The sequence below is a fragment of the Anser anser genome (genome assembly GCF_964211835.1).
Source record: "Anser anser genome assembly, chromosome: 1".
Lineage (NCBI taxonomy): Eukaryota > Metazoa > Chordata > Aves > Anseriformes > Anatidae > Anser > Anser anser.
The window spans coordinates 58211584-58238055 of record NC_139720.1 but is presented as its reverse complement, the minus strand read 5'-3'; the positions used below and the strand labels follow the sequence as shown (position 1 = coordinate 58238055).

General features: G+C 40.7%; 1 protein-coding gene and 1 long non-coding RNA gene across 3 annotated transcripts in view; both read left to right on the top strand.

The window, feature by feature from the left end:
- The window catches only part of RIC8B (RIC8 guanine nucleotide exchange factor B), a 35499-nt gene extending 15603 nt beyond the window's left edge, over positions 1-19896 (top strand). For both annotated transcript variants that reach the window (XM_083834481.1, XM_083834482.1), the window contains exons 4-10: positions 1233-1327; positions 5709-5862; positions 6192-6287; positions 8672-8816; positions 8973-9117; positions 10481-10600; positions 18804-19896. In XM_083834481.1, coding sequence (XP_083690607.1) covers positions 1233-1327; positions 5709-5862; positions 6192-6287; positions 8672-8816; positions 8973-9117; positions 10481-10600; positions 18804-18915 — 867 coding nt within the window. In that variant the 3' untranslated portion in view covers positions 18916-19896. The remainder of the gene's footprint in view (positions 1-1232; positions 1328-5708; positions 5863-6191; positions 6288-8671; positions 8817-8972; positions 9118-10480; positions 10601-18803) is intronic.
- Positions 10614-18785, top strand: LOC310898893. The gene is made up of 3 exons (XR_014583832.1): positions 10614-12168; positions 13210-15572; positions 16786-18785. It is a non-coding gene; the product is annotated as an uncharacterized lncRNA (long non-coding RNA).
- Positions 19897-26472: the final 6576 nt, after the last annotated feature.

Genomic DNA, 26472 nt, shown 5'->3' with positions numbered 1-26472 from the left:
AAGCAGCTTATTAGGAAAGCTTACTTGGAAAATTTCCTTTGGATTTCAGGAAATTCTGGTGTTAGTAACCTTTTATTTATTTTATGGTTGAGAGTTTAAGCCATTCTGGGACATGAAAAGCTATTTTGTGTTTTAAAATAAAGCTTATACAATAACTCTTTACTAAAAGTTCCTAAAAGCAAGCAACCCTTAAATTAGAGAGCTCTTTATTAGTTGTAAAGTGTTAATAAGGTGTTAGGTGACATTCTGCTTAGCAAGTATCCCTGTGGAAATATTAATGATCTGTAAGAAGAGTAAACAGCATGTTAATTAAGCGGGCTGAAGATGCACAATTTGAAGAGATTGCAAATGGGCAGGATGGAAAATAAAAGGAGACCAGAAAGGTTAGGCATGTGGATAGAAAGCTAAATGAGACCCATCCTAAGGAGAAGAGAACCGTTTGATACACCAGTATTTAATGGCTGGAGATGATTTCAAAGTAGACAAGAGCTGCAGGTGGTACAGTTGGCAGATGCGGATGCTGATGTTACAGTGATGCAGTGGGACGCTTTGTGCTAAGTCAAGCACGCAAGAACATATGATGGATGCCAAGAAGAGCTAATAAGAAGGACCGGGACAATGATACACACAGTTTCATGATTGCACTTACTGGCACACTTCTGTGTGGCTGCTCTCTGGTGGGAGATTGGAAGGAAGAATTGTTTGGAGAGAGCAAAAGTGGGGCAAATACGGTTGCTGAGAGTAGAGAAGTTGTTAAGGAAATGTAGCAAAGATGTCAAGGGAGCAGAAGCAAGTGAATTAGAAAAGGAAACAGATTGAGTGGGGGAATGAAGCTGTTGGCAGCGAAAGGACAAAGTGAGAATGAGGCAAACGAAAAACACATGTAATCTGAATTGATGAAGGGGTGCCTGGGTGTAAACACAGGAAGGAGGATAGTAATGGTATATTAGATATTAGGAATGGTTGTAGAGAATCAAGCAAACAGTTGTAACTGGGTTTTCTGCTAGTGGGGGCTGGAAAAACATCCCTTTGCCTTTTTGAAAGGCCAGCTTATGGAAGCTACATTGCAGTAAGCATGCAGCGAACTCTAAGGTACAGTCCTTCTATTGATAGGGATGCGTTTTGCTCTAATAGGTAATTTCCATCTTTAGTTTTTATTATTCTAGTGACCTGAAACCCTCACTTGCAATCTTCAAAATGAAAAAATATCTTCATAATTTATATTTATATAGAATGAATCTCATCAATTTCGTTACATGGCTGCCATCCTTCGACACTGCTTATTAACCATGGGCCCTACTGAAGACAAAACTGAAGAGTTGCACAGGTTGGTAAAATTGCAGAAACAATCTGTTTAGAAAGGTTATTATTAAAAATTAAATAAATTGCTTTCACTAATATCTAAAGTGGGAATCTGAGAAACAATGAAAGCTGTAATTTTAAAGTGGAATGCAACTTTTGCTGCTTTGCATAGAAGTTGATGGACAATCTGCATTTTGAGATTTTTCTATGTAATTTCTGCAATTTTGATGCATTTGGATGATGGAAGTAACTGGTTGATACTTTTATCTCCATTGGTTCTAGGCTGTTTGGCTAAAAGTATAAATTACCACTTCCTTCATAACTTTTTTTTCCAAAGTGAATCATCTTGCAGTTTTTAGATGTGTTGTTTTTTTCCTCAGTCCCACACCCAACTGTTTGTTTTATGTTTGCAGCCAATAACTCAATCAAAACTCAGAGCATATTTACTGATGTGGTGGTTCTTCCCCATTTGATGTTAACATTTTTTTCCATGACGTTCTTGTTTTTATTTAAATAGCCAACTGTTCAAAGAGCTGAACAGTACGGTAGCTTCAGACACTATCCCTTGTTATCTCTCGGCAATGAACGCTAGTGTTGCCATTTTCTTCTTCTGAGACATGGGTATATCTAAATTCAAGATGTTTTGAAGAGCTTTTTCTGAACCTGCAGTATCTGGGAAGAAGGATATAGCTTTTCATACCCAGCAGTCTTGAAAGTGTTCAATGAACTTTATTAAAATCAGGAAAAGTTCTTAGAGATCAACAGTATTGTGGGATTTCAGTGCTCATCTACTGTCAGAGCCCTTCTCAAGATGGTGCAGAATAGTTTGGAATGATTTAGGATACTGCTACAGTAGTTGCCATGTCTAAAGTTAGTGCTGAGTGTGTTCTAAAAGGCAGCCAGTGTCTCCTCTTTGCTGCTCCTTATGGTGGGTGTTTTGATCTCTCATCCTCGTTTAAGGGAGGGACTGGTGGGAATAAGTTCCCTACTGCTGGGAAAACTGAGCAGATTTGTAGAAGTTCCCTACCTACTAGAAGATAGAGAGAGACCTTTATCATTTCCGCTTATATGCAATCAGCAGAGATTGCGTGATATTCTGATGAATTATTATACAGTGGATTCTGTCCCCATGAAAACATGCCGTGTTTCCTTGTCCTGGAGTCTAAGACTAGTCTAATCACCCTGTAAAATAGAGCACCCTTGTAAAATATAATTACCTTGTGTTATTGCACAAGGATTCATGTTATGCAAGTCCTTCTCATTTTACCTTTTGCAGGCACTTGCGGATCAGGACCAAAAAGGGTTTCATAGGTAGATGTGTGCAGCTGTGGAGAAAATATGGTATTAGTGTGGTTTCTGTCCTTGCATTTTTCAGTCAGAAGGTATATATTGAGTAGCTCTGCTGCTTTCATGGACCATGCCTCCTTATGGAGACAGAAATCAAGGCAAGAATTCTCCCTGATTTTGAGAAGGGAAGGCAGAAGGAATGAGGATGACTGTCACTGTCTTGTTCCTTCAGTTGTCTCCCTTTCTCCATCAAATTCAATACATCAGTGCATCAACCTTTTCCTTTGTGCTGGGAAAACAAGTTTATCCTTCTGTTAGCTACATGTAGCTGGTTTATTTAGGTCAAGTTGATAGAACAAAGAATGCTAGTGTAGCTCTGCTGCATGTGATATTTGTTCTTGATTTATGACATACTCAAGTTTTTTTTTTTTTAATGTGTTAGAAGAGCACTGCACAAGTTTTGACTTCCGTGATTCAAATACTTCATCCCGCTTGCAGAACCTGAATTTTATCTTTGAATGCTACATGTGGCAATAAAAGCTGAATAATCTAATGTGCTTTTCCACCAACAATGTTCATCGCAAGGCAGTTCTGGAATAGAAGAGGTATAGTCAGAAGTTAGGACCCTCAAATCCTCAGGGGGCTGGATAGCTCACTTCACTCCCTTGTTGTAGTAAATCAAGCAAATCTTTCATTCCAGATTGGAGTTTCAGTAATGAATGAGTAAACTTGTTTTAGCAGCCTGTAGCTAGCATGGTGTAGCTTTAAAAAAGGCTGTGTCAGTTGGGCTGTTAAATATGCTGGACTCTGACTGTGGAGCCTTTATTGCTAGAGATGAGGTGTGAGTCAGAGAGCAGAGTTCAGCTTCTCAGTCTGCATCCCAACTGGAGCCTATCAGTAAGGCAGTTATTAAATAAGGTTAGAAATGGAATAAAATATAAACAGACTTGAATGCAGCAGATACAAAATATCAGGGAGGCGTAAGTACATTTTCTAGAGTTGCTGATCACTTCTGTGAGTTTGTAAATCTGTAGAATTCAAGATGCACAAGTGAAGGGAAGCCTGTTAAAGCGAGTTGTCTGAGTGCTTGTGCTCTGAATGTCTAAGTTGAGGATTTATTTAATATGAGCATCAGGTATTGGATACATGCCCTGAATTGTGATGTGCCGATTGTCAGTTTGACTTCTTTTTCTAACAAATAAGCAGAAGCTACCTATGGAAAATATCTTAACTAATTTATTACCTGGTACTGTTGTCGTTACTGTGGTTCTGTCATGTCATCACTTCACATTTGAATATGAACAGCTTAAAGCACCACATATTAGAGCGAGTGCCATTTTTGCCCACTAACAAGGTTTTAATCAAGGCATTCAGCAGCTCTAAATAGGCCTTTGCTTCTGAATTTGCATATCAGGAGGGGGCTGGGAGCATGAGTGGGTGGATGTCATGTCCCAGTGATTAATGATCTCTAGGAAGCCGAAAAGGGGAGAGTAATATACGCAGTATTTCTACCCCCTGGAGTAGGAATGCAAACACTATTGTGCAGATCTGTGCATAGTCACTGACTTCCTGGTAGCTGGAGAATTTCATACACTCCTCTACCACAAATAAAACTGTCAGTGAAGTGACAAAGATCAGAAAGCCGGGCTTCGTTTATTGAAAAGAATAGCTCAGACACAGTGATCCAGAAAATTAATTTTGTAGGTGTTTGGGAACTTGGTTGTTTAATAAGAAACTGGTAAAAAAGAGAACTTTTGATGAAAGGACGAAAGCCACCTAGTAGTTGTTGAATTTCAGTTTGTTTTGCTTGTGATCATTCCTGAATTATTGGAGAGGAATAACTTATATGGTGTAAAAACATGTCTTAAACAGGAATTAGAAATAAAATAACACATGCTTTCAAAAAGTACAAGTTGTCTGAATTTCAGTTGTTAAAAGAGCAAAAGGGAGATGACACGATGTAGAACAGCCACCCAGTCTGATCAGAGTCAAACCAGCATGTTGTTAGAAATCCTGTGATGTCTGATTGTCATGATTTGCTTTCTGTTGCACTAAATCTTTGTTAAAGTGTATTAGTTACATAAAAAACATCTATGTAAATAAGGTCTAAAGCGTTAACTGAAGTTGTTTGAAAAGCCTTCTCCGTTCTCAGAATGGAGAGAAACATCAGCGCTCATAGTTGTGTTGGTACCTTTGAGGTCTGCATCCGTAAACCTGCGTAGGGCTGTAGTATTTCTGAATACCTCCGTTTATAATTGTAGTTGGGCATCAGCAAGTAAATAATGATAAAATTCTAATTTTTGCAGCATCTGTGTAACTTAGCCTCATGCAGGAAGTGTACAAATTCAAGTCTGTATAATGAGAACAGGATAGATAGCAAAGTCAAATGAAGTTTGAGTCAAACACACAAGAGGCCCCTGCAACGTAAATTCCACATTACTCCATTAAAGAGGAGGGAGGGACCCTGTGGTCTAATCCAGATCACTTAATGTGTTTGAGAAGCCCTCCTCTCTGTGCTTTGTGGAATCCAAAAACCGCCAGTTACTGAAAGGTACTGCTTGGTAAATAACCCTGAATTTATTTATTTATTTTTAAATGTGCTAAAAGCCTTCTGTATTTATTGTATACTACAAGCTAAGTGAAAATATTTCAGGGCACCTGAGAAGCTGATATACAGGGGAGGAAATATTTCAGTTGGTGTACTTCTGTCACAACAACGATAGAATATAGGTGGGTTTTAAGATCTTGTCGATTTCAAGGAGGAAACAGCTCTGACCACTGCAAGTCAATGTGAGAGTTCCCCCTGCTGTCCTGCCAGGCCAGCTGCTGTAACGCTGCTGGTAGCTGTGCCTTGCCTTTGGCATAGGATGCTGCGGGGGCTGGAAGTAATAATGCACTGCTGCAGTATCCCTTTTGTCTTTCTTTTCCCTTGCTCGTTCTAACAGCCAGCACCCAGGCGATAATGCATGCCATCTTCTTTAAAACCCAGAGAGTAGAAAATAAAGCATTGTTTCAGTTGCAGGGCCTCTTTTTTTGGTTGCAGTTGTACAAACATTGTGGTGAGCTGCGCTGGTTTGAATTCTTTCAAATGAATAATGAATCTTTAAAATCTGTTTCAGCAATGCAATCAACCTCTTAAGCAATGTTCCTGTTTCTTGCTTGGATGTTCTTATTAGTCCATCTTCCCAAGAGGAAACAGATATAAAATACAACGGTATGAATATGGGAGCAATTCAGATTTTACTGGATTTCATGGAGAAGAGAATTGACAAGGTATGGGCTGTAAAGATTCTTGACAAAGTGGATTCTTTTATTAAAGCAAAAAGTGGGTGTTGGTAAAGCTTCTTACAGACCTTTCAGACAGTATTTAGGAGAAATGTGGATGGATATCTTTGCTTGCTTTTAGATTGTGAAATGCTTCAAAATTGAGAATAAATTCCTGTAAATATCTGAAGTATGCTTTGAAACCATGAACATTTGGCTCTTTCTTTATATCTGTAAAGTTCATATTCTGACTGTCATATAAGACTTAACTGAAGAGTTCATAGGATTCGAAATAGATTTTTTTTCCTTAAAAACATTTATATTTGTTCTTATTTCAGGGAAGCAGCTATAGAGAAGGTCTGACTCCAGTTCTCAGTTTATTAACTGAATGCTGCCGAACTCATAGGAATATCAGGAAGTTTATCAAAGCTCAGGTACGTAAAATACTAATAACAATTTGGATATGAAGTTAACTGTAAAGTTCCTGAGATTTGTACATCAGTGCAAGCCACTGGTACTTCCAAGTCATATGAATGATTTCATATTAAATTACCCAGAACGTTATCTCTATAGTATTTTTTTCCATTTGGTCTCTGACAACTGCCAGCTATAGAATATTTTTTCAGTCCATCATATCTGTTGATTTACATGGCTCTGAGTTCCACGATACATTTTGTGGATCTGTTAAGTAGTAATACTCAGGGTGTTGTAAAGCTGTGTTACGTGAGTTGCTGTAGATCATGTGACACAGGCAAAATCCTGGTGGTCTGGTCCCCTACATCCAGCATAGAAAAACTTCAGTGTGCTTAATGAAACTTGATAAAACTGTATGGTAGTCAGTGAGACTACAGGTGTTTTGGATGCTTCTGCTTGAGCTTTCACTTGACCTCAGCGGGCAAGAATCATGGGAACTGAAACTTACGTACCAAGTTTGTATCAACCGTTCTGTTAGAGTAAAACTGTCCCTGAACAGAGGCACGCTTCATCTCTTAAAAGAGCACAATACGATACAGACCCCGTGTAGATTCTTTAGAGGGAAAAAAAGAAATGGTACCAAAGATATGAACAATCACTAACGGTTTGTGCTTGGGTGTGATGTATTTGGGGGGGGGGGGGGGGGGGGGGGTTCTTTCTTTTTTTTTTAATTTTTTTTCTTTTCCTGAAGTTGAGGGAAGAAAAGTTAAAGCATGAGCAAAGAAGAGACAGCTGAGACCAGCTGTGAGATGCTTTTTTCCTAAACTGTAGTGCTTTTGGGGTTGCGTCTTAGATGCCGCTCCCAGATCAAAGCTGTGCCTGAATTCATAGATGGAATCTTTCATGGAAAAGAGCATATATTGTCTGCCGCTTTCATCTATACCAGAAGTATTTTTAAGGATTTTAAGGAACCCATTCTTGTTTATATTATTTGTTTGCAACATTTCTTTCCTAGAATACTCTCATGATCTGTTAAATAAAAAAAGTTGCAGAGCCAAATGTTTAGAAGTTAGAAAGTGAGGTTGTCTGCATGTTTTTACTACATCTTGGCATCTAGATGTCAGGATACAATTGCATGCTGTCTCTTACCGCAGGATCACTGCCTCATAGTGCAAAGAATAGATGGATGCTGCTAACTGCATGACCGGATGTTTGATATTTTGAATTATCCTCATTGTTAAGTGTTGGCCTTAGGCTTTACTTATTGTGCGCTATTCAAATTCTGATCTGAAGACAGAATGATTAATTTCCTCATGGACTATCCTATGGCACTCATCACGGTATTAGTATTAAACTATTCTAAAAACATTAATTCATTCTTACAACACTCTGGGAAATGGCAATAATGGTACTGTCCCCATTGGGAAAAGTAAGCAGGGACAAAGTAAAGTGGTTTTGCTAATTTTTTGAATACTTATTTTGAAAAAGCCTGTTTTTTTTTTTTTCAAAGTGGTCAATGCATAGCATTTATTTGTTTTAAGTTCCCAGTGAGTCTGATTTCAGTAGTAACTGTGCCATAATTTTGCACAGAACATGACGCCTTACATCAAACACCTGGAAAACAGAGGACCTGAAATTTCTAATGACCATTAGCGACAGGTTTGGTTCTGTTCACTACTAAAAAATTGGCAACTCATAATTCTGACAGGAATCTTTAGACCACCAAATATTTCATATTACAGCTCAGATTTGATTGCAGGTCATGTCCTGTGAATGTGAAAAAATAATGTGGGTTCTGAACCTGAATTCATACACTGAAAGAGGCTGAAGTTAGGTTGTAAAAACAAACGTTTCAGGCACCTTCTGAGTTTCTTGAGAGTTAAAGTTGTAAATAGTGATATTTAAAGTGAAAATAGTGTATTTGAGGACACGTTAAAGAGTATTTTCTCCAAAATCTTGTTGGAAAGTAGCTTCAGCTTTTAAAGCAGCGTTATCTGGGAGAAGGATGCATTTCCTCTGTACATGTAGAGCAGTTTTTTGATTTTATTTTTTGAATGTTTTGCCAGACACCTGAGTAAAATAGAAGAACCTAAGAACATAAGGTTCTGGTACCTGTTAACCAGCTTTTTTGGGACATGCATTTGTGCTCTTAAACACCTAATCATTGTCTTTTTTAAAGTCTACATTTGGGATATAGTATTTGTCTGCCCAGGATGGCAGACCAGAAGGGCTGAGTATATTATGAAGCAAGAGTCGTTACTAGTACATGTAAGTATGATTGGGTCCCATTTTTGAAGCAGCACAGCTTACAATATTTTCTTGTCCTGTTGACTGTGTTTTTGCAAGGATTGGGTAAGTACTTCCATGCATTCTATGTTGCTTTTCTCTTTTTTTCTGCTGCTAGGTACTGCCTCCACTAAGAGATGTATCGAATCGTCCAGAAGTTGGCACAACAGTGAGAAACAAGCTCGTGCGCCTTATGACACATGTTGACCTTGGAGTAAAACAAATTGCAGCAGAATTCCTTTTTGTTCTTTGTAAAGAGAGAGGTATACATTATTTTTTCTTTTCCCTTTTATGTATGGCCCTACTGTACTCAGTATATTTGCCTACTGCTGTTACTCTCTTGCTTCGTACAGAACTATGCTACTTTTTATTTTGTAGCTGATTCTAAGCTGAATAATTTTCTCTATCACTTTTTGCAGTTGACAGCTTGTTAAAATACACAGGCTATGGTAATGCAGCAGGATTGCTGGCAGCAAGGGGCCTGTTAGCAGGAGGAAGAGGAGATCATTGGTACTCAGATGATGAAGATACAGATACTGAAGAATACAAATCTGCAAAGCCAAAGTATAGTATTGTTTTCGATTCTGCTTATCCTGTTTCAATTGAGATGTTTAGATATATTTTTCCACCTTTTGCAAAAAGCCCAATTATGAAATTACATGTGCTTACGTGAGCTGTTGTCTCTCATTGACCTCAGGGTCTAATTATTGAGGAACCAGCTTCCCATAATATGGTTCAATGGCTCTAAATAAATAAGTAAAAACCAATATGATAATGATTTAACTTCAATTGGGGGACTATATAAAAATAAAATGCTTGTCAAAAAGAAATAAGGAAGAAAATTTGAAAATGTTTGTGGATTGCCTAGGAACAGTTTCGAGAGACAGTGTCAAAGGTTCAGAGTTTATGCGTGTTGTACCTTTAAGTGTTATTTAACAGTTCCAGATTTTAAAGTGAATGTAAAGGAGGGTATCAGAGATGATACTGTAAAGGGGTAACAAAACAGGCCAAAAAGGTTATGAAGGGCAGCCTACTGGAGGCATAAAGACTACAGGAATAGTATTGCTTATATGCAAAGAAAAGAACTCTAAAACAGAAAGTTTATTTATATTTCTGCACTTCAGGATTTTTTGTCTTGCTCTTTTGCCTCTGCTCTTATTTCAGAAGTCTAATATCCATTTGTATGCATGTGAGTAAAACTACGACATTTAGTTAGAAGCTGACACTTAAATGGAATATTGGAGACAAATGTCAGTTGCTTTATGCATCTGATTTTCTGTATTACTATAAAAATGCGTATGGTCAAGCTTTTTGAAAAGATCATTTGTCCTGGAAGTCTGCTTTAAAACTAATCCTCTGCTTTTGTTACTTACCATTTCTGCATCACTGTTTAATTGTTTTAGCAGTGAAAAGCTGGGATTGTAAATTCTCAATTTAATATTAATTTGGGTTGAGCAAAAATGATCATGAGAAGGAAATGGTAAGCTAATTCAACATTTCTTTATGAGAAAGAAAATGTCACCAAATCCAGCCTGTGTTTTTAAAATTAAGCCTGCAGAAAATCAGTTGGCAAAATGTGTTTGTCATTCTGGTACCCTTCTGTGCCATTATTACTAATGACATTGTCATTAACATCATTATTACCTCGCTTTTAAAGTACTTTTGTATGGTTTGTAACATAACAAGTACTAGTGGAATGTGCACCTTGAGGAGTTAACAAGAAGTTAATATTGTGACGCACATGGGAAGACTACAGAAGCATCAATATGAAGGTTGGCTATTCACAGTAACAGCTTTGACATGCAGTTCAGACAGTATTAGTCTTGGTGGGGTCTGTCTGTGTGTTGCTCTTTCCTCCTCCTGAGAAGACAGACAATTTACATACATATTATTTAGAAATGTAAATAGTATTGTTTTCCCCCTCCAGCATTAACCTTATCACTGGTCACTTAGAAGAACCCATGCCCAATCCAATGGATGAAATGACAGAAGAACAAAAAGAATATGAAGCTATGAAGCTTGTCAACATGTTTGATAAACTTTCCAGGTATTGTATTATATATAAGCTGCTTTTGGGGAGGGCAGCTTACATCCTGGTTCTTTCCTCTTTGCTAAGGGCTAGAGCTTCAAAACAGTGCTATAATCAGCTTCTTTGCAGAATTTGGGCCAATTTCACTGCAGAAAGGAATGCTTAATGCTTCAAGGAAAAGGGTGATAATTTTACAGGACTTCACAGGAAATCTCTTTTGGAGAGGACTGGACAAAGTCAGGAATCAGGTGGTGAGGGGACCTGTCTCCTGAATAGATAGGCTAATCAGTAATTAAAAGAATTTCTCCTTTTAAAGTATGGGACAAAATCCAAGCCCAAGGCAAGTGTACTCATGTCCCTCAAGTCAGTGAGCAGCATCTGATGGTAGCTACTTATGTCTTGCTGCTTATCTGAAGAACAATTACAGCATGAAAATAGTTGTCAACAGAAGCAATGAATTACATATTAGAGCAATTAAAAGGGAATTTACATTTAAGCATTATTGTGGATTTATTTGAATAAGTGTGGACTGGATTGCAAATGAAACATTAGCATTGTTCTAAATGACTAAGGTAATGCCATAAAAGAAAATGGTACGTAATGTAATGAGTGTTATTGATACAGAAAATCAATTTTTTTAGGGAACAGACCTGTATTGTTGGCTGTAGCTATTTTTTTCTTTGACTCATTTGCCCAGAATTTGCTGTTTTTTCTTCCCCCCCATACTTGTAGGTATAGTGGAGTGATTGCTTGTAGTTTTTCTGTATAAGCAAATATTACATTCTTGAGGAATACCTACTATAATGCTAATTCACCACTGATCTGAGCTGTGAGAATTTAGGTAAATAAACAACCCAGCAGATAGAAATGTGTTTGTGTTTTGTGAGAGTCAGCGGATATTCAAATAACAAGTTCTCTTGAGAGAAATTTCAGCAAACCAAGTGTTTTTACCTCTCTGTTAAAGATTAGGAAAACAGCAAGTGCTGCGGGTGATTCTGGCTCTCATATTAGCTGGCAAAGATTGAAGTAAAAGCAGGGAAGAATCTGGGAACAACTCATCAGTGAAGTAACTGGATAGTTTTTCCACATTATGTGTGTGGAAAGCAAATGTTATATGTTAGTATTCTTAACAAAGAGAAGAAAATACAATGAACATGGAATTGTAGTTGAACTATTATGTAAAATGGGATGATTGCTATGTAAGCTAGAGAATTAAGATGCTGAGTGTTAGGGGTACCAGAATAAAATGACTAAATGCTCTAAAACTTTCTTAAAAGGAAGATTGAGACTGGAGATAAACAAAGACGGAAGACAAGTCAGTTGCCCTCACTATAGCAGTCACACAAAAAGTCCAAATGGCATTACTGTAGCCTAAGAGCCTTTTCAGTTTGGAGGATTGGAGACACCTGCTGTGTTGCCTGCTAAAAACTGACAATAAGGAAGCAGCTGGTGCCCTGTGTCACTACTTATCCTCTTGGCCAGTAGCATTACTTTCACCTTGGGTTTTCTGTCTCAGTTACATCCACCTGCAGTTTCTTCTATAGTTCTTGGACTGCAAGCTCTTCAGGGCTGGAACTCCTTTTATTGTAAGGTTTTTTTTGTTTGTTTGTTTTTAGTATAGTGATTACTGCGGGGCAGTTTTGTTGGTGTGACCCCTCTAGGTGCTGTGATAACATGAATAAAATCACTTGACTGTTCTTCCCACCCTTTTTGTTTACTAAAAAATCACAGAAGAATGCTGTCAGGAAGAAAAAAGTAAGATCTGTTTTGAGGAGACCGTGGGATGTTTTTAATGAATGTAATTGAGTGCAATTGTGGATTTTGCAGCTGGTAAATGAAATGGGACTCTGCCAGTCTTGTATACAAGAAGAAAGTGGTAGTAATAAGCCGCTAGTAGTCAGCAGGGAATCCCTCCACCTTTTTGGAACTGAAGGCTTCTGCATCCAGCTTGAGCTGATGAGGGCTGGGAGTCTTCACAGGCTTAAAGCTACCAGTGGAATACACTCCTTCTTCCTTGTTTTTCTGTGTATAAATCTAAACTGGAGGTTGTTTTGATAGGAGTCTTCAGCGGATTGTGGGTGATAGGTTTCCTACTTCTGCTGTTCTTTGTTGTTGCCATCACCTTAGGGGATGGTACCTATACCATGAACTGAGCAGTTTCAATTTGGTGCGGTGCTTTGCTTATAAGGCAGGAGGAAGTTGGACAGGGAAGCAACAGCTCCTTCTAATCTTGAGTGGATCTGTGTAATTTTATGTATATGGCTTGAACAAGAGGTTAGAATGAACTTGCCTGATGTACAGCAAAGCTGGTTTGCTAAATACGGTTGTATTGTCCCAGTAATGGAAGCTGGGACAGAAAGAGCTAGTGTGTTTTTACTAGAGAAAGGTATGGGAAAAAAAGTTGAAGGACTGACAAACTTGCTTCCCTTGACTGATGAGGCTAATCAGGCCAGTCTGTCACTGGGTTGTTCTAGATTTGGCTTCGCTGGCTTGTATAATTTTTGGAAAGTTACCTGATGACAGATTGAACTCCTCAGAAAAAAATCGGCAAAACAGTGCTACTTTAATGAAAACCTATCACCTTTCAATAATGGCTGTTACCTGTTTACACTGTACCTTTTTGTAAGGAATAAAGTATTTTTCACCTTATTCCATAAGATGCCAGAGGATTTTTGCTCTCCCGGTTTCTCTTAATTTTCAACATTGGCACAGAAGACGACACTGCTCTGAGATCATGTAAAATTGATCTATACTTTTGGTTGTTTCAGGTTGTATTTCCAAGGCCTTTGTTTTCTGATAGGTTGTTGGTGTTTCAGCCTGTTCATACGGTAGTTGACCCTCAACAAGTTTAAACTAAAATTAATCACCTAGTTTTATCAAAATGCACGGAGAAAAGTTGAAAAATTCTGTGGACCCACGTCCTCTGCCCCAACTAACACAGACTTGGGTTCTGCAAAAAGTTTTGTGGAAACTAAACTTTTGCTCAATTTTGACTGGATGAGATTACTTTTTAAAAGCATTAAATGTGTGTCAATTATCAAGATTTTCATCCTCATTTACTTACTACTGCAGCTCTTGGGAGACGTAGATGTTACTTAGGTAGGTTGCTGGACACCTGGACTTGGCCCTGGAGTAACTTTATGGGCTCTGTTTGCAGTAAGGGTAGATGCTATCTTGTTGGCTCATTGAGAGCTGTTTGGTAGCTGTAAATCAGTGTCCTCTATATGTGATGCACATCCCCAAGTCTGCAAAAAGATTTAACTCAACCTTTCTTTTTTACAAAACATCAAAGGTAGCCAACTTAAATCATTGTTGTGTGATGTTCTGTCTGTTTATATCATAGACTATTGGAAATACTCTGTGTTAATTAAAATGTCTGAAGAAATATGCTAACATTTTTTTCCATTATAAATGGTAGGTGGAATTGTATATTAATTGACTAATTTAAAATGTCAGGATGCTTTTTCCAAGCCAACCTCGTATTAATAGCAAGAATCCTTTTGCTGATGAAATGGTCTCCAATTATCGCAGCTTGGGTTTTGTTGTACATTGAACAGAAGTCAACAAAACGAGCATGTAAGAGAACCTGCCTAAATAAGCAACCATACTCATTAAAAACACAAAATTAATCATAGGATGAATGAAGAAGGCAATGTTACATAGATTTTTTTTTCTCCCCTTTCTAATCATAGAACAAAATAATGTTACATGAAAGGATCGGAACTATTATGTGGTACTCAATTATAAGGAGGTGAATAGGTCCCTAACATGCCATTTTATCAAAGGAGCAGGCTGGTGTTTACATGATGGCTGTTTCATTACAGACACTGCCATTAATTCCGTGTGTCAATACTGCCCTGTAGTGCATAGAGCAGACAAGAAAGAGTTACCGCTCAAAACAAGGGAATGATTTTTGAGTCGTTATCAAGCTAAATGGCAAGCAGGAAGCTAGAACTTGTATAGATATATGTGAAGGGACTCTTGGGAGATACGCAATTGGAAGGAGAGAATGCATTTTACCAACTGTTTAATTATGGTGTGTTTCTAAGTATACTTGAATAGAATGCTTTGTTTGCATTAGAAAAATGGATGTTGCAAGAAGGGTTATTTGAGTGTACTGGAGGTCACGTAAGGATGTTCAAATATGTATGAATATTCATACCGTGTATTTGGACACATCTCCGTGGATACAGAAGTATTCACGCTGCCACCTACTGGGGTGAAGTGTTCTCTCTTCTACACTATAAAAGGACCGTAAACATCCAGTTTCTGGGTAATGAGATGATTTCTGAGGGTATATGTGCCAGTTTGGGGTGATTTCTGTGCTACCTTGTATCTCACCTTAAACAGTCAGCACATCCTCAGCTACCCTACGTTGTCAAAGCTCAGTTGAGGTCTCTAAGCAGCCTAAGTGCTTTAGCCTTAAGTGCTAAATGGGGAGCTTGCCGAGGTTGGTATAGCTGAGACAGTTTGTACCAGGTAAGGATTCGCTCTGTGGGCTCCTGTGGTGCTGTGCTGAAGTTGGCTGAGCGATGCCTCTTGTAATCCAACCCCAAATTCTGTTACTTAGAAGATGAGCGTTTGAAACTTCTGAAGCTAGCTTTGTAGGCAGCCCAAATCTTTTCATCTCTCTCCCTCCGTATTTTTCCTCACTGAAAAACATGCGTAAGCTTGTGCAGTGTTCAGAGCTTGCAGTCAAGTCTTAGCCAGTGAAAGAATGCCATATTTTACACTATTTTAGGACTAGATTATCATTAGGAAGAAAAAAAAAAAAAGGTTAATCCCTGCCTTCTCCTCTGAACAATTAATCCACCCCTCTTCTTTTGGTGGCCTAGCATACTTCTGTCTTCATACAGTTCCATTTTTCCTGAGTAGCATTTGTCTGAGGAAGGGTGTAATGAGTTGAACCTCCTAATAAAGAAAAAGAACAGCAAACTTGTAACAACCGTGTTTGATCCTGTTCAAGGACTTGAAAAGCAGGAACAGAAAGGTAATTGATAAACATCCGTGTTATTTTAATGAAATGTGAGCTCAGCCTAGCTCATAGTTAGCTTGGAGAGGAGGAAATGCATTGGGAATGAAACTCAAATGCAATACGGTATGGTTCATGTGGTGCGCTTTGAGATGAGTACAGTGAGCTGAGGAACACAGGATTTTGAGCGTCGCGAAGAACATACAGATGCACTTTGTTGGCTCAGACTTTTAAGTTACATTGTTATGGAAAACTGTGTTTATCTTCAAATGACTTCCACAAAAAAACACAGGCCAAGACTTGCATATAAGTATTTCTCAACTATTGCATCTGGTGTTCAGCATCTCTGCAGATGATTCATTTGGAGAGAAAAAAATGTATTGTGTTCTGCAGTGTTTGTAGCATGGTGTAAAAGTGAAGCATGGAAGGTGAGTTGCAGAGAAAGCTGTGTCTTTGTGATTGACAAATTATGAGATAGGAGGACTTAATATTTACAGACTTAATATTTACAGACATCTCTTAAGTTTCCCTGTGTATGGAGGTAGAGAGTTAAGAATTGAGAAAGCTTGCCTGTGTTTCTCTGAAGTTTGTGAAGTTACCTCTCTGCTTGCAACCACCAGTCTTAAAGTTGTGTTGTGCTTTGAAGTTTGAGCCAGAAAGCTGGTTTAGCTGGGACATGTTCTAGAGCAAAAATATTGCAGACAGGAACGAAGTTACATGTTTAGAAGCAGAAAGGTATATTCCGAGCTTTACACTCCATGATCTGTGTGTGTGCTTGCTCTCCAGCTTTCACTTAGTTTATCAGTATTGGCACCAGAAAGTTGCATCAAAGCTGCTGTGGGATTATGCAAAACTTCTCCAGGTTTCCAAGTGGTTTCTATTCTTTAAGCCCATGTCTGTGTCCTTCAGTAACAACACTGTTCTGACCTGGAATATTTCTCTTTGGTCATTGTTTTCCTGGTTTTGGTTGTTGTTTTGTGTTTGTTTGTTTGTTTGTTTGCTTCCCTTTTGCTGAACTGTTTCTTTATACTTTACTGGCCATTTATTTATTACCAATAATAAATCATAAATGACTAGTAAACTACATGATTTCATGACTTCTAGCTGCAGTGTTAAGTGTTGCAAACTAAGAGCATGCGCTGTGGTTTTTAAAACAAAAATCTAGAATCCCCCAAGCTTAGAAGAGAAGCAAAGGTGATTTCATTCTGTGTCGGTATGTTTTTACTTTTAGGACTTTGAAAAAAAATAATGCAAGCAAAGATTTACTCTCCGCGTTACTCTGCTCCAAAAATAAGTACAAGCAAACACTTACTCCCCACATTATTCTGCTCCAAAAATAAGTATGAAAGATGACTGCTGAAGTTTGAACCCGAGTTAAGTGGCACTGAAGAACAGTTGCAAGGCTGATCACAGATTTCAAAGGACTCTTGTATTACAGTGCTTAAAGTTTCAAAGCCAAAAAGGCTTCAGATGCATAGATTTAATTTTTTTTCCTTCTGCTGAAAAAAAATGTCTTTGCTATTAGAGACAATTTGAAAGCACTCTGGCTTTGCCTTGGAGGACATCTGACAGCAGATTGGAAGGGTTCTGGTCCTGGTGGGGCACTAGACCTCCAGTCTTCCTTTTTTGAGCCCTTCAGAATCTGATTTCGAGCATTCTTTTGCTCTCCTCTCTCACACATCTCCAGAAGATACTTGAAAACTGAAGAGACACGAGTGCTCTCATGTAGGCAGAGCCTGCGTGCTATAGATTGTACTACTTGAGGAAGAGCAGTCATCAGTCCTGAAGTCTGGCAAGCTATCTCCTGCTATTTAAAGATGGGTCCTACTCTCCCCACGTGCAGGCAGAATCAGGCCTGTGCTTTTAGAGCACGGTCCTAACAGATGTCCTTCCCCGGCTCCCAGCTGCCCTCCCAGGCACGGCGAGCCAAACCGGACTGAGCTCTCCAGGTCCAGTTTCTCATGTCTTGAAATGCTGCAAGCAGTGGGGTTTGTGAGCTTACCACTGCAGCGTCTGCTTGTCACATCTGTGCAAAGAGCTGAATTTCTCTTCCTGATCCCTGCTCTTCGTGAGCAAACAGGACTCTCTGGGACTTTGCTGCTTGACTCTACTGTATCTGCCTTATGCGTGCTGCAGAATTCAGATGTTGCCTTTCCTGCTGTTCCTGTTGTGTTAAAGTTAGATTGCCAGTTGTGCATAACCCATTGCTGTCCCTTTTTTTTCAGCCGAGGTAGTAGTGCAGACCAGGCAGAGAGCTGGTGAAATGCCTTTGTCTACCCCCCTGAGCGATGCAGTTTTACTCTCTGTGGCTCAGGGGAAGAAGGGGGGAGCTGCGTGTGTGTTAAATTGTCTGAGTTTTACTGGGCTGCCTTTTGAGCGAGGGGGGAATTGACATCAAACCTCCACTCCTTTATTTAAGGTGACTCCTGAATATTTAGAAGTATTCTCCACTTTTTTTTTTTTTCCAGGAGAAAATCAGAATGTTATCTTTGCCCTTTCAGGTTTTGGTATAATCCACATAAATGAGGTGATAAAAAGTAAGGATTAAATAAATCTTTGCTAATACTTTTTGATTGGCTTAATCAATAATTAATCATCTCTTAGATGAGGCTGTAGCTTGTGGAGTAGATATAATTGGATTAGCTTTGAGAGGCCTTTGGAGCTTTGAAGAGATTAAAATGGCTGTCAATCCCGTAATTAAACTGCCACAAACAAAAGCAATAGTATTAGAATCAGTCAGCTTTTTTCAATGAATCAACAAGTACTTACACACCCCTACTGGTGGTATAGGCAGTCTGTTCTCGTCAGTGATTTATTTCCTTCAGCGAGGGGAATATGTATCAATTATTTTAATCGCATGTGCGCATACTGGCCGGGATGGCAAGTGAAATTGTAGGCAGAAATGGCTGTCAAAGAACTCTCAGAAGAAAAGCGAGTTTGTGTGTTTAGAACAGTGAACCTGCTCCTCATCTTGAACCTATTAGGCACTGACTTTTCATGGTGTCTTTAATTGGCTAAGTAGGTTTGGCCTACATGAATGAAGTCTTTATTTGGCCTGCTCTTCCCCTCCCACCTATTTTGGAAGGTTTTTTGTCTGTCTTTCTCCAAAACAGAGGGCTTTAGCAGAAATAACTTCCTTTTAAAGGCTTATTATGCTCTGAAGCTTATACTGTATGTGATTGTATTATACACATGTGAATTGATATGTGTGCGTATGCTAATCTATATTCTTTTTTCAATCTCTTACAGAGATGAACTTATAAAACCAATGGGAGTGCGGCCGGATGGTACAATGGCTCCTTTGGAAGAAGCAGTCAGCCAGTACCATACCAACAAGCAAGACAGCTCAGATTCAGACTAAAGCATCACCTGCTTCACTCTCAATTCTCCTCCAACCCACGTTTTTCCTTAGAGCCACGACATCTTTTATCTAGGCGTTTTATCCTCGCATTAGCCAGCGTCACTTTAACTGTTCTATTATTGGGATATTTAAATGATGGATCCTGTGGTGTAATGTCTGCATTTTTATTATGTCTGTTCAAAGAACATACCAATATATTAGTTTACGATCTTTATTAATTTAAAACTAAATGTATTCCAAAGGGATAAAAAGTGAAAGCCTACAATGTAAAATAAAATATAAACGTTTTGATTTTCCAGAATCCTGTTTTCTGAACTCTGTAGGTTTTCCCATTCTTTATATATATTTTTTTGTATTGTCTTGCTAGGCTCTCTTTCCTTTTGTATGATTCTAATTAAAGAAATGAGTTTGCTTAATGGCATTTAGGAGCAGAGGGTGTTTAAACTTTACACGGTCAGTCAGACTAAGCTGCTTTAACTGGCATTCAGCGGTGATTTCAGAGCTACCCTTTTTAAATGTCATTGGTAAAATCTTACGCAGTAGCTTAACCACAGACATGCGTAGTGGTAAGAAATCCAATGTGTCACCGACTGCCACTAAAACTACCTTTAAATTGGGAACAAGATGATGTATGTTGTATGTCCTCTCCCCCACACACACGTTAAGACCACACAAGTATTACCACCAAGAACCCCGCACTTTGGTTAAGTAAAAACATCCCTATTCAAAACCGCCTTCAAGTATATACACTTAAATGTGGCCATGAATAGCAGTGGACTGAAGAGAAGTGCATGTGGAAGTGTTTTACTGAATTGGGGCCTAACGGGTGTGCCTCACTTGAAGGGAAGTCAAACTAATAACAAAGAAATAGTTTCCTTTTTAGGGAAAACTTAGGAAGGATGGAAAGGTAGGAAGGAGAAGAAAGTGTAATTTTCAACTGTGTACTCTTAAAAACAAAGATTAAAGTTCTAGGCGTGCTGCACTGCTGTTGTTGCTTCTTTGCCTGCTTGGTTTCTCTCCCTGTGTATTTCTCTTGATGCAATTTACATGATGAATAATCCATATCCTAGATTATAATTCCTTTTTTTTTAAGCTCAGAATCATACACGCTCCATTCTTGTGAACCTCACAGAAGTGAAGGTTTTCCAGTTTGTCTTTGTTTCTTTCAAGTTGATACTGGTTCCCTGCAATAAGGAAGTTGGTGTTCAAAGGCTTCATAAAGGGAGGACTTGGTATGAAATGTGTTTTCCTATGTGAGGAGCTTCCATAGATCTCATCTTTCCAAAAGGATGAAAAAGAAATAATGCACTGACATCAAGTCAGCAGCTGTTCTTTCACAGGACGCTGTCCAGCCATAGCTATGCCCCTTTCTTTCTTTTATTAAAAGGATCTAGGGTCATTAATTCTATACATTTGTGTATGCTGGCACTTTTCTGAATATTTTAATAACTGATGTTTTATGACTTGACTTGGGCTATATTGTCTGCTGCATCCATGTGGAGCATTAGATTCTGCATAGGGAAAAAGGAAGCCAGCTGCTGTTCCCACAGTGATTTTAAGGAGCAATCAATAGCTGGAGTGAAGCCACGTACTGCCTATATAATACTGTAATCAGGGAGTTGTGCAGGAGCAGGAAACGTGCTTAGCTGCATCTAAATTGGTCTCAAAAATGAAATTCTGGGTTTTGCATCATTCGCTGCCTCCTTTCAGTTCAGCACAGGTAAATATTAAGTGGTAGTGCAGGTGCAAGGTATTTACAGACTTGCTGAAATTTAAACCAACCAACTGTTCAGGAGCTAGGTGAGCTTGACCAGTTTGGGGAGTGCAACGGGTGCAGTCACCCACCCAGCAGATGGGAATTGCTTTGTCCTGGCACATTCCCATCCCCAGGCAGTGCTTGCAGAAGGCCTGAGAAACCCCAGCGCTGTAAAAGCTTTCTTCCTAGGCCTTGCTGCTGGCTGGGGTTACAGTGGGGTGAAACGCTGCTTCTACAGGTTTTGACTGCGTAGTAATTTCAACGTAGCATGCTTTACAGCAGCGCTGTGAGAGCTTTGTTTCCAATTGCCTCCAGTTTTTGTGAGAGATGAGCCTGTTTGTCCTCTTGAACCTGCCCTTTCCCCCCTCCTGTCCCCTGGATGCGTTACCAAGCCCAAAGGTGAGTGCTGCAGTCGCGTCCAGGCAGGCTTGCTCCCAGCGCAGTTACCACAGTAGGCACAGGGCCCCAGAGGAGGAGTTGTTCAGAATTAAAGGGCACTTTGAGCCTTCAGGGCTCCTCGGAGCCTGACCCTCTCTTGAGGTTTTGACCCTACTCATTAGGCTGCAGGCGGTACAGCATCCCCGTACAGCGTCCAGCCAGCAGTTCCCTTTCCATTTGATGACTACAGATGGAAACGAGCCTCTTTGGTCTTTTCTAACTGCTCTTAGGTGACCTGCACCCGTTCTTACCGATGAAGATGACACAGGGCTCTCCGAAGCAGGAGCCCAGTGTGAGTGAGCAGTGAATCGTCAGCGACTCTGCCGTTTTAGGCTGGGACTCCAGTTTCTCCTCCGCATTGCCTGCTGCCAGTTAGCATGCAGGAAATCGCAAGCAGGACCCCTCGGTATGCAGGTGAGGGTAACTGGGGTGTCTGTGGCACCCCTCTGCTGTGACTGCCTACGTGTTTTCTTTCCTCCCCAGCTGAGCACAGAGGTGCTGAGTCTGCCTGCGGATGAGTGCCTCAAGTCCCCCTCCAGGAGTGACCGTGGCAATCGGCTGCAACACTTCAGCACCTGCACGTCTCAAGCCCGGAGGAGGTTTGCTGCCCCTCCTAGCAGTAGTTCTGGCCATTGTGCAAGTGTTCGACTACTGCATCGAAGTCACACGGTATGAACTCTTCTGCGTTATACGAGACAATGCTATTCGATTATATAAATACAGGCTTTCATTTTTCATCCTAAATGCTTGAATGTAGTTGACTAAGAATAGATCGTCATCAGAAAAAGGAGCTCTTAGGAGTAAAACACCAATAGATTGTCTGGTGGTTACACACAGGTTAGGGTTTAGCCAGTGGATTTCAGAGACAGGTACCTTTCGTTTTCCAAAAGCCTCTCGCAGGCAGTCCCAAATACAAAAACTTGTGTTTCAGTCTTTACCTTGGCACTGACGGCCAGAAGTAACACAGTTCCCATTAAAGCTCGTCAATGATCTGGAAGTTTTGCCTTTCTTTGTTTCCGATTAAATAGAGTTATGAAACAAAAGATGATGGGAAATTGCTGAAATTTGTCAGAATACTTTGTTCTTTTGCAAAATAGCCCAGGCTTATTTGTCTAAATGTTAATGAAAACTTCCTGGCAGGTATTCGCAAATGCTAATTGAAACTTTATGTGTCCCAAAAGTGGTTTTCAGGAAAAAGGGGGTATTTACAATCTGTTAAAAATGTTTTAAGAAAATTACCAGAGCTTTAAAGAAATTTGCAAAACAGGAAAACCATATTAGCTTAAATGTTTTGAGTATACATTTCTATATATATATATATATGCGTCCAAAATAGATTTTTCACCCTGTATGTGGGCTTTCTCCAAGTATCTGAAAGTTTGCACTGGCTTAAAAGAGGGGGAGGGAAAAAAGGGGGGGGAGAGGGGAGAAAATTGGGCAGTGGTATGGTTCTCTTACAGTTCTTCAAGCACCAATTTTCCTCTAACTGGGTGAAAAATCTGTTGTCAAAGGTGGCTTTAAGGAAGAGAATATCACCGCGAAGCACCCTGTCGTGTTAGTAGGTTGCCAAGCATCCTAGTCCAAAAGAGGAAAGTAAACCCCGCGGTATACGAGAACCCAAACCTCCTGGAGGAGCATTCCACAACATTGTCCTTCACCGTATTGCCACAGAACAGCTAATAAAATCCTGCTCCTTAATAAGGCTGGCTGTAAAAGGACTGTTCCACTGTTCAAACAGCCGAAAGCCAGACTTTACAGGTCTTTGATGAGCAGCAAGTTAAACAGCTAGCTGTCCTGGTCAGAGTCTTTGCTGGACAAGCATCTAAAAATGGTGAGTTAGGGGTGGTACAAAGATGCAGCTCATTTTCAGAGACACGAAAAAAATTATATATAAAAAAAAAGGCAATTTAATCTGACAAATGGAAATCTTTGTTATGTTAACGTCTTGATTAGCTGGATGGCTCTGGCTCTCATGAAAAGCGATAGGGAACATTTATTTCCCATTTTCCTCATGGACAAGCTTTTGCTCTTCCTGAAGTCAGTTCTCTCCATGACGTGGTCCCACTCTGGTGGTGCAATATTCGTGCCAGGAATTTTGGGGGAAGCGATGTCCTTTTAGCATCGCAGTGTATCCTCCAGCTGGGTGTGGGTAGGAATGCAGACGGGGCTCTGGTGCAGGAGCTGAGCAGGCACCGACAGGCAGGCAAGGCAGCCCGGGAAGGCACGCTGGGTCTCCTTCCTGCCCTCCAGTGCCAGCCAGCGGGCTGAGGGCAAGCTGGGGCTGTGCCTGGTGGCCTCAGGGACCTGGCAGCCCTGCAGGCTGCCCTGCAGGCCACGCTGCCCATCTCCTGCCTGTCCCCAACCTGGGCAGGCCCTGCGGTGCTGCAGGCCAGGCGGATTGGGCAGACGCAGGTGGCTGCGTGGCGTGGAAGATGGTAACTTCTTACACGCAGTAATGCTGAGTGTTCTGCAAGGCTCCTCCTCTCACTGCCAGCACCACTGTCTGCCAGGTGAGCCCTGTTTATCCTCTGCTTGTACCTGTTCCTTGGACTTGCATTGCATGTCTATCCCTCGACTGCAGGAGCGATGTGCCTCCGTGACTTGGTTTCCTTGTTGGAAAGCATTCCTTGCTCTGGATAAGTGAGGAGGGGGGACAAAACTCCTTCACCGGGACGGGAGTGCAAGCAGACATGTCTCTGCAGCACCGGAGCTGCTTTGGATTCCACCATGGGACACCTCTAAGGGCTGGCTGTCCCGCAGCTATTCCCATTTTAGTGGTGTGTGGCCAGGCTTGAAGCCGGCAGCTGCAGGCTGGCAAGGGAAAAATCCCCCAAACCACACCGTCGTCACAACTGGTCCAGCAGCAGCATCTGCCAGCGCGTGGCTCAGGTCAGCTCCTGTCCTGGCTGGGAGCTACAGCGTCCAGCAGGGTGCTGGTGCTGGTGTTGGGGCATCCTGGCTTTCTCCGGAGCGGGCACGAGCGCAGATTACTGAATTGCTGACGTGCTTGGGAATCGGTCCCTCCGACAGCATGCCAATCTCTGTGGGGTACCTAGGCAGGCTTTTAGAGGTTGGTGGGGAAGGAATTATTCAGACCACCCAACTTAGCTGGCTAAATTACCCGGGCAGTCTCTTCAAACTCCTGCTCCAGTCACGGATGAGAGGGAGGACAATTCAGAGTTAGGCTAATTTGGGTGCACTGAATGACCCTCTGCAGGAGCTTTGCTTTCCCTCCCTTGACTACAGAGGGAGCCTGGGGAGACCAGCTGGTTACATTTAGCTGCTAAATTGGTTGCCAAAAGATGGGTGGTGAGAATTCCTTCCCGTTTCCCCTTTGCCATGGACTGCACTCTTCCCAGAGCAGGATGCTCGCTCCCTCTCTCTGGCGAATTTGGAGAGTGCTCCCGTAGTGAGAGATGGCCATCCAGGAGCCTCCGTGAGTACATTGTGTGTAGGATTTCATGGACTTCTGCTTAAATAGGTCCTTTAGAGAAGCTTTGCTTCTGGGACTCTGTTTAACAACTTGCCTTGTCGTAAGCCAAGTTTTAGATGTGTTCTGAAATGTCAAAAGCAAAGGGGAACCTCACACAAAAACTATAATTGGGGAGGTACAGATAAGAAAGAGAAAAGACCTGTAAGTTCTCTCCAGATGTCTGAAATGGAGAGGAAAGTGATGCCATTTAAAATAAACCCTGCTGGGATTGCCCCTTCCTCTTTGCCTGATAAACCCATTACAAATTCAAACAAAAGCAGCCAGGATCCACGTGCTTCAGGGCATCTGTAAGCCCTTTTACCTTTCAGAGCTCGTAACAGATGCCGACTGTGGGCATTAGTCCTGGTGTAACCAAAAAGGACAATTCCTAATTCTGGAAGCTTAAAAATACAAGTTTCTGCCATATAAAAAAACAAGTAAACCTAAGAGTATGTTTTAGAATCCAAACCTGAATGTAAACTACTGGAATTTTAAGGCTTTGGGATTATTTAATGCTCAAGAAATTCTCTTGCACAGCAAATTACAGTGCTGTGGCACATCACACTTCCATGGGCATTTGAAAAAACAGTAGTTTGTTTTTTTTTCTTTTTGAGAAGAGAATAGTGAGTGCCTGGATTCCCTCCTGTTTTCTCAGTCCCCAAATGTTCATAACACCCTGTTGGGGAGGAATAATTCCCATCCGAGTTGTAAAACACACTTATAAGTAGATGGGAAAAGCATGAACAGAGCTGTGCGGAAAACAAAACCGCCAGGAACGAGATCTTATTTTGCATGCTTCTCACTGTTGTATTTTTGCCCCAATTAGCATATTTTAAAGACAAGCCTTTAAAAAAAATTCTGCTATCTGCCTGAACTGTTCTGAAGCTTTGAACTTTTCCATCCTTTCCATTGATTATGGCCAAGTGACCCATATTTAAAAAGCATTTACAATAAAATTATAGCACTTTCTTTTGTGCTGCCGGCTTTCCCAGTGAAAAGCTAAAATGTTTTAAAATTGTCACTTTTTGACAGAGGTAATGGCTGTAATATATTTAGTCTCTTCCCCCTTGTTGTGTTTAAAATGGCTATGCTAATAAAGGGCACAGCTGTCGATACTTTATGGCCTGCTGGGGGGAAGAGGGGGAACGAAGGCAAAAAACAGATTGACTGTGTGTCAACAAATGCAGCTGGGAAAGAAAAAAAGAAGCCCCTTGAAGGCCCCTGCAACTTAAAGTCCAAGATAAATGATGTCCCTATGCTTAAAAAAAAAAAAAATGGAGGTTGGAATTCAATAAAGGGAGACTGAAAAGGAAACTGCTTAAAACTGAAAGCCTTTTCTCTGCCTCTAGACAGCTTACAAGAGAAATGAGCAAAACTGACCACAGAAAGAGGGTGAGCGGCCAAGAAAGAAAACAAAAGCCTATCCTGGAAAATATATTGCGTCAACGAATTATCTGAAGTGCATTATCACCGGCGGGCGGAGAGCATACAGTTTAATGGAGATGCAACAACAAACTTTTACATGCCGCTGCCTTTTGGGGAGCGGGCTGCTTTGTGCCTAGGCCAGAGGGGAGGGGAAAGGAGAGCTGTAATTATTCATAACAAATAAATAAGACTGGGACGTAATGGCCCACGGGGCACTGGTGATGGTCACTCCTTTGGGGGCTGGGCCCTGTGCCCCATATGCCCCACTTCTAGGGATCTTTCTGCAGGGTGGTGAAGTTTGGGGCGTGCAGGGCCCCCGTGGCTCCATTACCATCAGTGGGGCTCTGGTAACATACCTGAGGTAGGTGCCTCTCTTGTGCAGGCATTTGGCACCAGGGAAAAATCATCACAGAACCACAGGTTGGAAGGGACCTCTGGAGGCCATCTGGTCCAACCCCTGCTCCAG